The 13,710-nt window shown below is 54.2% G+C and overlaps 1 protein-coding gene across 1 annotated transcript in view; it reads left to right on the plus strand.

Moving 5' to 3' along the window:
* CLPB (ClpB family mitochondrial disaggregase) overlaps window positions 1-13,710 on the plus strand; it is a 105,007-nt gene that overhangs the window by 42,133 nt on the left and 49,164 nt on the right. The window contains exons 6-7 of the mRNA XM_083170542.1: window positions 6,100-6,197; window positions 11,824-11,938. Of these exons, the coding sequence (XP_083026668.1) occupies window positions 6,100-6,197; window positions 11,824-11,938 (213 nt within the window). The remainder of the gene's footprint in view (window positions 1-6,099; window positions 6,198-11,823; window positions 11,939-13,710) is intronic.

The following is a 13,710-nucleotide window of genomic DNA, read 5'->3' on the forward strand; positions in this document are numbered from 1 at the left end:
CGATCACAGCGACATACTATGGTAATAACGTCCTGCGCAGCTACCACCCACTGCCCCTGATTGTATATAGTACTGGTGTATACCGATCACAGCGACATACTATGGTAATAACATCCTGCACAGCTACCACCCGCTGCCCCTGATTGTATATAGTACCGGTGTATACCGATCACAGCGACATACTATGGTAATAAAGTCCTGGGCAGCTACCACCCACTGCCCCTGATTGTATATATTACTGGTGTATACTGATCACAGCGACATACTATGGTAATAACATCCTGCACAGCTACCACCCACTGCCCCTGATTGTATATAGTACTGGTGTATACCGATCACAGCGACATACTATGGTAATAACGTCCTGGGCAGCTACCACCCACTGCCCCTGATTGTATATATTACTGGTGTATACTGATCACAGCTGAGCCCCGCAGCCGCGCTCCTCTCCTTCTGACTGTTCCCGTGTTGTGTGTATGTGTGTGCCCGGGGTTATACAGGTCACCCCTGGCCGCTGAGCCCCGCAGCCGCGCTCCTCTCCTTCTGTGTGTTCCTGTATTGGGTGTGTGTGTGTGCCCGGGGTTATACAGGTCACCCCTGGGCGCTGAGCCCTGCAGCCGCGCGCCTCTCCTTCTGTGTGTTCCTGTATTGGGTGTGTGTGTGCTGGGGTTATACAGGTCACCCCTGGCTGCTGAGCCCCACAGCCGCGCTCCTCTCCTTCTGCGTGTTACCGTGTTGTGTGTGTGCTGGTGTTATACAGGTCACCCCTGGGCGATGAGCCCTGCAGCCACGCTCTTCTCTTTCTGCGTGTTCCTGTGTTGTGTGTGTGCTGGTGGTATACAGGTCACCCCTGGGCGCTGAGCCCTGCAGCCGCGCTCCTCTCCTTCTGCGTGTTCCTGTATTGTGTGTGTGTGTGTGTGTGCTGGGGTTATACAGGTCACCCCTGGCCGCTGAGCCCCACAGCCGCGCTCCTCTCCTTCTGCGTGTTCCTGTGTTGTGTGTGTGTTTGCTGGGGTTAATCAGGTCACCCCTGGCCTCTGAGCCCTACAGCCGCGCTCCTCTCCTTCTGCGTGTTCCCGTGTTGTGTCTGTGTGTGTGCCCAGGGTTATACAAGTCACCCCTGGCCACTTAGCCCTGCAGCCGCGCTCCTCTCCTTCTGCGTGTTCCCGTGTTGTGTATGTGTGTGCTGGGGTTATACAGGTCACCCCTGGCCACTTAGCCCCGCAGCCGCGCTCCTCTCCTTCTGCGTGTTCCCGTGTTGTGTATGTGTGTGCCCAGGGTTATACAGGCCACCCCTGGCCGCTGAGCCCCACAGCCGCGCTCCTCTCATTCTGCATGTTCCCGTGTTGTGTGTGTGCTGGGGTTATACAGGTCACCCCTGGCCGCTGAGCCCAGCAGCCCCGCTCCTCTCCTTCTGCGTGTTCCTGTGTTGTGTGTGTGTGTGTGTGTGTGCCCGGGATTATACAGGTCACCGCCGGCCGCTGAGCCCCAGCAGCCGCGCTCCTCTCCTTCTGTGTGTTCCTGTGTTGTGTGTGTGTGTGTGTGCCCGGGATTATACAGGTCACCCCTGGCCGCTGAGCCCCAGCAGCCGCGCTCCTCTCCTTCTGCGAGTTCCCGTGTTGTGTGTGTGCTGGGGTTATACAGGTCACCGCTGGCCGCTGAGCCCCCCAGCCGCGTTCCTCTCCTTCTGTGTGTTCCTATGTTGTGTGTGTGTGTGTGTTTGTGCCCGGGGTTATACAGGTCACCCCTGGCCACTGAGCCCCACAGCCGCGCTCCTCTCCTTCTGTGCGTTCCCGTGTTGTGTGTGTGTGTGCTGGGGTTATACAGGTCACCCATGGCCACTGAGCCCCGCAGCCGCGCTCCTCTCCTTTTGCGTGTTCCCGTGTTGTGTGTCTGTGTGTTTGCGGGGGTTATACAGGTCACCCCTGGCCGCTGAGCCCGGCAGCCGCGCTCCTCTCCTTTTGCGTGTTCCCTTGTTGTGTGTCTGTGTGTGCTGGGGTTATACAGGTCACCCCTGGCCGCTGAGCCTGGCTGCCGCGCTCCTCTCCTTCTGCGTGTTCCTGTGTTGTGTGTGTGTGTGCTGGGGTTATATAGGTCACCCCTGGCCGCAGAGCCCCGCAGCCGCGCTCCTTTCCTTCTGTCTGTTCTTGTATTGTGTGTTTGTGCCCGGGGTTATACAGGTCACCCCTGGCCACTGAGCCCGGCAGCCGTGCTCCTCTCCTTCTGCGTGTTCTCGTTTTGTGTGTGTGTGTGCCTGGGGTTATACAGGTCACCCCTGGCCACTGAGCCCGGCAGCCGTGCTCCTCTCCTTCTGCGTGTTACCGTGTTGTGTGTGTGTGTGCCTGGGGTTATACAGGTCACCCCTGGCCGCTGAGCCCCACAGCCGCGCTCCTCTCCTTCTGCGTGTTCCCGTGTTGTGTGTGTGTGCTGGGGTTATACAGGTCACCCCTGGCCGCTGAGCCCCGCAGCCATGCTCCTCTCCTTCTGTGTGTTCCTGTATTGTGTGTGTGTGCTGGGGTTATACAGGTCACCCCTGGGCGCTGATCCCTGCAGCCGCGCTCCTCTCCTTCTGCGTGTTCCTGTGTTGTGTGTGTGTGTGCCCGGGGTTATACAGGTCACCGCTGAGCCCCTGGCCGCGCTCCTCTCCTTCTGCGTGTTCCCGTGTTGTGTGTGTGTGTGCTGGGGTTATACAGGTCACCCATGGCCACTGAGCCCCGCAGCCGCGCTCCTCTCCTTTTGCGTGTTCCCGTGTTGTGTGTCTGTGTGTTTGCGGGGGTTATACAGGTCACCCCTGGCCGCTGAGCCCGGCAGCCGCGCTCCTCTCCTTTTGCGTGTTCCCTTGTTGTGTGTCTGTGTGTGCTGGGGTTATACAGGTCACCCCTGGCCGCTGAGCCTGGCTGCCGCGCTCCTCTCCTTCTGCGTGTTCCTGTGTTGTGTGTGTGTGTGCTGGGGTTATATAGGTCACCCCTGGCCGCAGAGCCCCGCAGACGCGCTCCTTTCCTTCTGTCTGTTCTTGTATTGTGTGTTTGTGCCCGGGGTTATACAGGTCACCCCTGGCCACTGAGCCCGGCAGCCGTGCTCCTCTCCTTCTGCGTGTTCTCGTTTTGTGTGTGTGTGTGCCTGGGGTTATACAGGTCACCCCTGGCCACTGAGCCCGGCAGCCGTGCTCCTCTCCTTCTGCGTGTTACCGTGTTGTGTGTGTGTGTGTGCCTGGGGTTATACAGGTCACCCCTGGCCGCTGAGCCCCACAGCCGCGCTCCTCTCCTTCTGCGTGTTCCCGTGTTGTGTGTGTGTGCTGGGGTTATACAGGTCACCCCTGGCCGCTGAGCCCCGCAGCCATGCTCCTCTCCTTCTGTGTGTTCCTGTATTGTGTGTGTGTGCTGGGGTTATACAGGTCACCCCTGGGCGCTGATCCCTGCAGCCGCGCTCCTCTCCTTCTGCGTGTTCCTGTGTTGTGTGTGTGTGTGCCCGGGGTTATACAGGTCACCGCTGAGCCCCTGGCCGCGCTCCTCTCCTTCTGCGTGTTCCCGTGTTGTGTGTGTGTGTGCTGGGGTTATACAGGTCACCCCTGGCCGCTGAGCCCCACAGCCGCGCTCCTCTCCTTCTGCGTGTTCCCGTGTTGTGTGTGTGTGTGTGCTGGGGTTATACAGGTCACCCCTGGCCGCTGAGCCCCGCAGCCATGCTCCTCTCCTTCTGTGTGTTCCTGTATTGTGTGTGTGTGCTGGGGTTATACAGGTCACCCCTGGGCGCTGATCCCTGCAGCCGCGCTCCTCTCCTTCTGCGTGTTCCTGTGTTGTGTGTGTGTGTGTGCCCGGGGTTATACAGGTCACCGCTGAGCCCCTGGCCGCGCTCCTCTCCTTCTGCGTGTTCCCGTGTTGTGTGTGTGTGCTGGGGTTATACAGGTCACCCCCGGCCGCTGAGCCCGGCTGCCACGCTCCTCTCCTTCTGCGTGTTCCTGTGTTGTGTCTGTGTGTGCTGGGGTTATACAGGTCACCCCCGGCCGCTGAGCCCCACAGCTGCGCTCCTCTCCTTCTGCGAGTTCCCGTGTTGTGTGTGTGCTGGGGTTATACAGGTCACCCCTGGCCACTGAGCCCCACAGCCGCGCTCCTCTCCTTCTGCGAGTTCCCGTGTTGTGTGTGTGCTGGGGTTATACAGGTCACCGCTGGCCGCTGAGCCCCAGCAGCCGCGCTGCTCCTTCTGCGTGTTCCCATGTTGTGTGTGTGTGCTGGGGTTATACAGGTCACCCCCGGCCACTGAGCCCGACAGCCGTGCTCCTCTCCTTCTGCGTGTTCCCATGTTGTGTCTGTGTGTGTGCTGGGGTTATACAGGTCACCCCCGGCCACTGAGCCCGGCAGCCGCGCTACTCTCCTTTTGCGTGTTCCCATGTTGTGTGTGTGTGTGTGTGCTGGGGTTATACAGGTCACCCCCGGCCACTGAGCCCCGCTGCCGCGCTCCTCTCCTTCTGCATGTTCCCATGTTGTGTGTGTGTGTGTGCTGGGGTTATACAGGTCACCCCCGGCCACTGAGCCCCGCAGCCGCGCTCCTCTCCTTCTGCGTGTTCCCATGTTGTGTGTGTGTGTGCTGGGGTTATACAGGTCACCCCCGGCCACTGAGCCCCGCAGCCGCGCTCCTCTCCGTCTGCGTGTTCCCATGTTGTGTGTGTGTGTGTGCTGGGGTTATACAGGTCACCCCTGGCCGCTGAGCCCCGCAGCCGCGCTCCTCTCCTTCTGCGTGTTCCCATGTTGTGTGTGTGAGTGTGCTGGGGTTATACAGGTCACCCCCGGCCACTGAGCCCCGCAGCCCCGCCCCCCTCCTCCGCCGGACGGACTGACACATGTTATTTATGAACGTGTAATATCTGATTGCTCCTGGTTCTCCGAGAAGCTGAATCGATCAACCTTTACCAGTCAGGTTCTATCAATTATTGCTGCAATTAGTCAAGTCGTCAAAGCCATTAACAGGGGGATTAAGCTAATATTGGAGCGCCACATCGATTGATCCTGCACGGAGAGAAGAGATCTGTTTGCCCCTAGGCCGTCATCAGCCGGTGGCCGGGGAGCGCTTAGCACACACACGCAGGCGCTGCTAAATGATCATCTTGTCATCCTGCCCCGGCCGGCTCTCGCCTCTGATCAATGGCTTTTATTTCTTGTCCGTGTCATGTGCTCCTTAACCCTCTGCCTGCCGACGGGGTCGCCACACGTAGCAATGTCGCCGGCTCCACACGTATAAGTCGTTCTAGACCTTAGGGGGACATTCTTCAGCCAACAGAACAGTACACCTAATATAGAACTCTGTGATCGTGGCGGACAGCCCGCCCGCCCGCGCCGGTCTCTAATGACAGAATATGGGAAATTTCAAAGATTTGGTGCAAAAAGAAACCTATGTGTTGACCATATTGTGTCGACCTAATGATTGGTGAATTACTAAGGCACACAAGTTCCTGATCCAGTACAGAGAATATAAGGGTTTGGACCTTTATGTCGACTGCTAAAGGGCAGCTTGGGTCGACACAGTAAATAGGTTGACATGCTCAAGGTTGGAAGGTCGACACATGCAATAGGTCAACAGTGTCTAGGTCAACATGGGTATTTTACTTTTTTGTCCTTAATATCAGCATAGTCGACATGGACTCCGTGTCGGTGCACAGCATCCCCTCGCGTGACTCGCTGTTATACTCCCTTCAAGCCCTAGGGGTTGGTAGAGCATGAAATACCACATGTCGGCTGAAAGAAAACAAGTGAAAAACCATGTCGACCTTGAGTATGTCAACCTATTTCCTGTATCGACCTGTAGTGTGTCAACCCAACAACCGTATACCGAATATACAACCGCTTCATGAACAGGCAAAATGAGATTGTGATACGGCTGTGCTTCTGGGGAGGGGGTTTCTCTCCTATGCATCGCAGTAGTTTGGTTAGACGCTGTGTTGAGCCTGATAACAGAGAACAGTAGCTGTCACTACCTGCCCCAGTCATTATTTTCAATATAAAAGGTAACCAGACTTTTGTAAGCGTTGGGATCGCCAGTCATATGTGACGCCAGCGTGTTCTGTGCCATGTGCTGTGTCTACATCTCACCCACGTCTCCTGTCCCCAGGTGCCAACCCCATGCAGGAGAATAAAATGGGGCACATCCCGCTGGACTACGCCCGGGAGGGAGAGATGAAGAAGATGCTGAAGGAGCATGAGAGCAAGGTACGGGAGTGCCGCTGTGTGCTGGTCTGAATTTGGGGTGTCCCGGGGCGAGCAGGGGGCCTCCTTTTGATTTGGAAGTCAAACAAAAATAAAAAAAACAATAACTTTGTATCTGCAACAAACCTTGCGGGGTGATTCGTGTTGGTTTGCAAATGGACAAAACCATGTGCACTGCAGGTGGGGCAGATGTAATATGTGCAGAGAGAATTAGATTTGGGTGAGTTATTGTCTTTCTGTGCAGAGTAAATACTGGCTGCTTTATTTTTACACTGCAATATAGATCTCAGTTTGAAAAATACCCCCCACCCAAATCTAACTCTTTCTGTACATATTACATCTGCCCCAGTGCAGCAGGGTTTTGGCCATTAGCAAACCAAGGGCCAGATTCTCTAAGCTTGAAAAGTGATAAAATGGAGAGTGATAAACAGCCAGCCAATCAGCTCCTGCCTGACATTTTTCAAACACAGTCTGTGACATGTCAGGCAGGAGCTGATTGGCTGGCTGTTTATCACTCTCCATTTTATCACTTTTCAAGCTTAGAGAATCTGGCCCCAAATGTGCTTTGCAATCCAACCTGAATCAACCCCCCCCCCCCCTTGATGTTACAATGCAAGGGGTGCAAATACAGTTATGTTACCTGTGCAGGGTAAATACTGCCTGCTTTTGCATGCAGCCGACACGTTAGACAGCTTTAGTCTTACACTGGGTACACACTAAGCGATCATTTGCCCAATCACGCGGAGGACCCGGCAAACAGCGGTATGCGCGTAACGGATATGTTCCATGATATATCGGTCAGCAGGTACCGGGCAGACGATGAAGCATTACATCCGCCGTCCCATCAGCCGAGCACACGCATCGACAAGTGGGGTTGTGTTATCCCGGGCGGTGGTAAACAAAGGTTCTAGAAGTTATTATTATTTCATTCTATGTCGTCCCTGAGAAGTGTCGGCAGAACTGATCTGTGGGGGTGATTCTGGCTGCAAATTCTAAGCCTTTGAAGTCCACCAGACGTGGCCCTGCGAATGCCGGTACGCCTGCCCCCCGTGGACATTTGGCAGGAAGTGGGCGGGCAGCTGACACCCGTGATGTCAGCTGCCCGCCCCCAGAGTCCAAGTCACCGGGCAATTTCCATGGGTACACCCAGCGTTTCCATGGCAATGTTCCCCTGGGCGTGACTATGCCCCCCCACCCGCAGTCTTGTTTGCGTGCACCTGGTGATCAGTCTGTTCGGCACATGCGCAGGAAAGCGGCTGTGCATGCGCATCCCAATGCGAACGGACCAGAATAAGGGCCTGTGTGTACTACGAGCAGCGCAGTCTATTGATTCAGTGACTCCTGACTCAGGGCCTGATTCATGTTCACTCGCTAAGCAGCGTAAATTTGCCACGTATCGATCCATCTAACGCCGCCCACTGGGTGTGCAAATGCCCGCCCCCCACTGCCACCGCTGCAGTGCGCATGGATTTAGCGTAAACATCCATTCGCCCGGTAGCCTGCGGGGGTGAAATCATCGAATGACTTATACATGTGAGCGTCTGGGACGCAGACAGGGCGGGCACGGACGTCATGTGACATCAGCCGCCCATCACGGCAGGCACCTGCCCGCCTGCGTTCAAATGGGGTTGCCCCCTTGGTTTTCTGGGCGCACCCACCGTTTTTGGGGAAACGCCCACCCTGATGATTGGGTACAGTTCGCGACTTGCCATTCGCACAGGGGATAATAGTCCCCAAAGCATCGGCCCTTAGTAAGCAATCTACGGACAGTGAGACCCCACGTGTCACCCCTGTATAATGTACAGTATGCCAATCCCTTCTCTGTCTCACTGTAACCCCCCGTAATCTCCATAGGCTAGACGTGTCAGTCTGCACAGCGCTGCGGTATACGGATCCGTGTTATTAATAATCTCTATAGGATAGACGTGGGCCGTATTTACCCTGTGTCGGTCTGCGCGGCGCTGCGGTATACGGATCCGTGTTATTAATAATCTCTATAGGATAGACGTGGGCCGTATTTACCCTGTGTGAGTCTGCGCGGCGCTGCGGTATACGGATCCGTGTTATTAATAATCTCTATAGGATAGACGTGGGCCGTATTTACCCTGTGTCGGTCTGCGCGGCGCTGCGGTATACGGATCCGTGTTATTAATAATCTCTATAGGATAGACGTGGGCCGTATTTACCCTGTGTGAGTCTGCGCGGCGCTGCGGTATATGGATCCGTGTTATTAATAATCTCTATAGGATTGACGTGGGCCGTATTTACCCTGTGTCAGTCTGCGCGGCGCTGCGGTATACGGATCCGCGTTATTAATAATCTCTATAGGATAGACGTGGGCCGTATTTACCCTGTGTCAGTCTGCGCGGCGCTGCGGTGTACGGATCCGTGTTAATAATAATCTCTATAGGATAGACGTGGGCCGTATTTACCCTGTGTCAGTCTGCGCGGCGCTGCGGTATACGGATCCGCGTTATTAATAATCTCTATAGGATAGATGTGGGCCGTATTTACCCTGTGTCAGTCTGCACAGCGCTGCGGTATACGGATCCGTGTTATTAATAATCTCTATAGGATAGACGTGGGCCGTATTTACCTTGTACCAGTCTGCGCTGCGGTATACGGATCCGCGTTATTAATAATCTCTATAGGATAGACATGGGCCGTATTTACCCTGTGTCAGTCTGGACGGCGCTGCGGTATACGGATCCGTGTTATTAATAATCTCTATAGGATAGACGTGGGCCGTATTTACCCGGTGTCAGTCTGCGCTGCGCTGCGGTATACGGATCCACGTTATTAATAATCTCTATAGGATAGACGTGGGCCGTATTTACCCTGTGTCAGTCTGCACGGCGCTGCGGTATATGGATCCGTGTTATTAATAATCTCTATAGGATAGACGTGGGCCGTATTTACCCTGTGTCAGTCTGCGCGGCGCTGCGGTATACGGATCCGCGTTATTAATAATCTCTATAGGATAGACGTGGGCCGTATTTACCCGGTGTCAGTCTGCGCTGCGGTATACGGATCCGCCTTATTAATAATCTCTATAGGATAGACGTGGGCCGTATTTACCCTGTGTCAGTCTGCACAGTGCTGCGGTATACGGATCCACGTTATTAATCTCTATAGGATAGACGTGGGCCGTATTTACCCTGTGTCAGTCTGCGCGGCGCTGCGGTATACGGATCCACGTTATTAATAATCTCTATAGGATAGACGTGGGCCGTATTTACCCTGTGTCAGTCTGCGCGGCGCTGCGGTATACGGATCCGCGTTATTAATAAACTCTATAGGATAGACATGGGCCGTATTTACCCTGTTTCAGTCTGCGCGGCGCTGCGGTATACGGATCCATGTTATTAATAATCTCTATAGGATAGACGTGGGCCGTATTTACCCTGTGTCAGTCTGCACAGCGCTGCGGTATACGGATCTGCCTTATTAATAATCTCTATAGGATAGACGTGGGCCGTATTTACCCTGTGTCAGTCTGCGCGGCGCTGCGGTATACGGATCCGTGTTATTAATAATCTCTATAGGATAGACGTGGGCCGTATTTACCCTGTGTCAGTCTGCACAGCGCTGCGGTATACGGATCCGCGTTATTAATAATCTCTATAGGATAGACGTAGGCCGTATTTACCCTGTGTCAGTCTGCGCGGCGCTGCGGTATATGGATCCGCCTTATTAATCATCTCCATAGGATAGACGTGGGCCGTATTTACCCTGTGTCAGTCTGCGCGGCGCTGCGGTATACGGATCCGTGTTATTAATAATCTCTATAGGATAGACGTGGGCCGTATTTACCCTGTGTCAGTCTGCGCGGCGCTGCGGTATATGGATCCGCGTTATTAATAATCTCTATAGGATAGACGTGGGCCATATTTACCCTGTGTCAGTCTGCGCGGCGCTGCGGTATACGGATCCGCGTTATTAATAATCTCTATAGGATAGACGTGGGCCGTATTTACCCTGTGTCAGTCTGCGCTGCGGTATACGGATCCGCGTTATTAATAATCTCTATAGGATAGACGTGGGCCATATTTACCCTGTTTCAGTCTGCGCTGCGGTATACGGATCTGCGTTATTAATAATCTCTATAGGATAGACGTGGGCCGTATTTACCCTGTGTCAGTCTGTGCAGCGCTGCGGTATACGGATCTGCGTTATTAATCTCTATAGGATAGACGTGGGCCGTATTTACCCTGTGTCAGTCTGCGCGGCGCTGCGGTATACGGATCTGCCTTATTAATAATCTCTATAGGATAGACGTGGGCCATATTTACCCTGTGTCAGTCTGCGCGGCGCTGCGGTATACGGATCTGCCTTATTAATAATCTCTATAGGATAGACGTGGGCCGTATTTACCCTGAGTCAGTCTGCGCGGCGCTGCGGTATACGGATCTGCCTTATTAATAATCTCTATAGGATAGACATGGGTCGTATTTACCCTGTGTCAGTCTGCGCGGCGCTGCGGTATACGGATCCGCCTTATTAATAATCTCTATAGGATAGACGTGGGCCGTATTTACCCTGTGTCAGTCTGCGCGGCGCTGCGGTATACGGATCCGCCTTATTAATAAATAATGGCGCTGAGATGCCGGAACCTGTTTGCTGCCGCCGTAGCACCGCGCAGTATTTCTATCTGCATGGGAGATGAATCTGCTTATAAAGCTGTAACGCTGGGTGACACGGGCCTGTGATGAACAGCCAGCTGGGGGGGACAGGCGGCTGGCAGGTAGCAATTCCGTATCCGCGTTCATATGGGACTCCCCGGGAATTTATGGCTCCTTTTAATCACAGACGGGAATGAATACAGGAGTATTTAAACTAAGGCCGGGAAATACATTTCCGTTGCGAGCGCCGCTGACAGCCGCAGATATTTACATATTGTTTGTAATGTCTTCCCTCCGCTGATAAACTCCTGCGCTAGGTCTGATCTGACCCAACGGAGGAGCGCTGGTCTTTCCCGCAGTCTGGGCGCTATCATCTGGCCGCACTGCACCTCATTTACAGTTCACAGCAAATTGGACAAGCCACGTGTCGTGCAAGGGTGTAAATACGATTTATCGCATGTAGAAATGGACACATCAAGTGCCAAGTCCTATGTGAGCCCCCCTGGGGATCTGCCGGGGAAACCCTGTGCTGCAGTAGCAGAGGGAGGTGACTTGTCTGAAGCATCGAGCCCCCAGGAGTCCACGTTTTCTACTTACGTGGATTATTAGTGGCTAAACATTCAAAATGACCTTTCAAATAAAAAAAAAAAAAAAAACGAAAAATATTTATTTTGACTATTTTCATGTTCCCTTAGACCAGCGGTTCCCAACCCTGGTCCTCAAGTACCCCCAACAGTGCACGTTTTCCAGGTCTCCACACAGAATCACAATTTAAATAATTAGCTCCACCTGTGGACCTTTTAATATGTGTCTATATAATGAGTGCACCTGTGCACCTGCCGAATGACCTGGAAAACATGCACTGTTGGGGGTACTTGAGGACCAGGGTTGGGAACCACTGCCTTAGACCCAGTGGACCTACTGTACTGACCCAGTGACCTATAATACAGTGTACTGCCCCACATGTTGAATGTTGTTATTTACGGATCTCTGTGTTTCCCTCGCAGTTTCTGGTAGAACAGCGGAGGCGGGACCTGGAGGAGCGGAGGAAGTTCCCCCTTGAGCAGCGGCTGAAGGAGCATATAGTGGGCCAGGAGACGGCCATTGCCACCGTGGGCGCAGGTAATAGTTACTGTACCGTTGTAGCATGTTACCGTCTGACTCCCCAGGAGAACAGTCTAGATCTAGAACCCAGTGGGGACACATCAGGCAGGGAATATAGGCAGGCAGGGAGAACGCTTACGGCGGAACGTCACCTGAAAGTGACAGTGCCATAAATGAACATCTCTGTACCAAAGAGCTTACAGTCTACTTTATATGGGAGTTGGAGCCACTGGCAGCACGGCGCATCCCTTACCTAGAATAATACCACAGGACACTGCAGCTGAGAACTTTACAGCTTTCATAAAATCTCTGGTCCCCTTGTGGCTAATCCTGCGGACCTGGCATGCTCCCCCCCTCCCCTGTCTAAATATAGGGCAGTTCCTTGTCCAGCTCAGGAGTGTCTCTCCGAGGCCCCATACAGTGGCTGCGTTATTACCCACACAGGTCCCATAAATGTGTCTGCATCTATCGGAGCCTCTGCCTGTACGTGTTGTCTGCTGGCGTTCGTGCCTGTGCGATGCACACGGCGTGGAGCTAGCGGACGCCGGCGCAGAGAGACATCTGTAGCCGCTTCCTATCCAACAGGCGCCGGCTCCCTCTGTACACAGAGCAGAGACTGCAGCCCTTGAAGAGGTTAACAGTAATCATTAACAGGGGATCTAAATTTATATTAATGATTGTTCAGCCCACTGTCCGGCAGCAGTAATTTCCCCGATCAGCCGTCAGACTGATGAGCTGTAGTTACAGATCTGGTAATATCCTGGGAGGCCCAGTGCTCCTGCATGATCCCGCAGTGCGGCTGCTGCATACAGTAGCGTAGTGTGGAGGGGATCTATAGAATCCGGGGAGAGATATAGGAACAGCTCAGTACCCTACACTGTGCTCCAGCTGTATCCTGTATCTGATAGGCTTATACCCTCACACCTCCCCTACTCCCACCTGTACTACTCACACTGGTACACCCTCACACCTCCCCTACTCCCACCTGTACTACTCACACCGGTACACCCTCACACCTCCCCTACTCCCACCTGTACTACTCACACTGGTACACCCTCACACCTCCCCTACTCCCACCTGTACTACTCACACTGGTACACCCCCACACCTCCCCTACTCCCACCTGTACTACTCACACTGGTGCACCCTCACACCTCCCCTACTCCCACCTGTACTACTCACACCGGTACACCCTCACACCTCCCCTACTCCCACCTGTACTACTCACACTGGTACACCCCCACACCTCCCCCTACTCCCACCTGTACTACTCACACTGGTACACCCTCCCACCTCCCCTAATCACACCTGTACTACTCACACTGGTACACCCTCACACCTCCCCTACTCCTACCTGTACTACTCACACTGGTACACCCTCACACCTCCCCTACTCCCACCTGTACTACTCACACTGGTACACCCTCACACCTCCCCTACTACCACCTGTACTACTCACACTAATACACCCTCACACCTCCCCTACTCCCACCTGTACTACTCACACTGGTACACCCTCACACCTCCCCTACTACCACCTGTACTACTCACACTGGTACACCCTCACACCTCCCCTACTCCCACCTGTACTACTCACACTGGTACACCGTCACACCTCCCCTACTCCAACCTGTACTACTCACATTGGTACACCCTCACACCTCCCCTACTCCCACCTGTACTGCTCACACTGGTACACCCTCACACCTCCCCTACTCCCACCTGTACTGCTCACACTTGTACACCCTCACACCTCCCCTACTCCCACCTGTACTGCTCACACTTGTACA

This window comes from Crinia signifera, chromosome 2 (assembly GCF_055691185.1).
Source record: "Crinia signifera chromosome 2, ASM5569118v1, whole genome shotgun sequence".
Taxonomy (NCBI): Eukaryota; Metazoa; Chordata; class Amphibia; order Anura; family Myobatrachidae; genus Crinia; species Crinia signifera.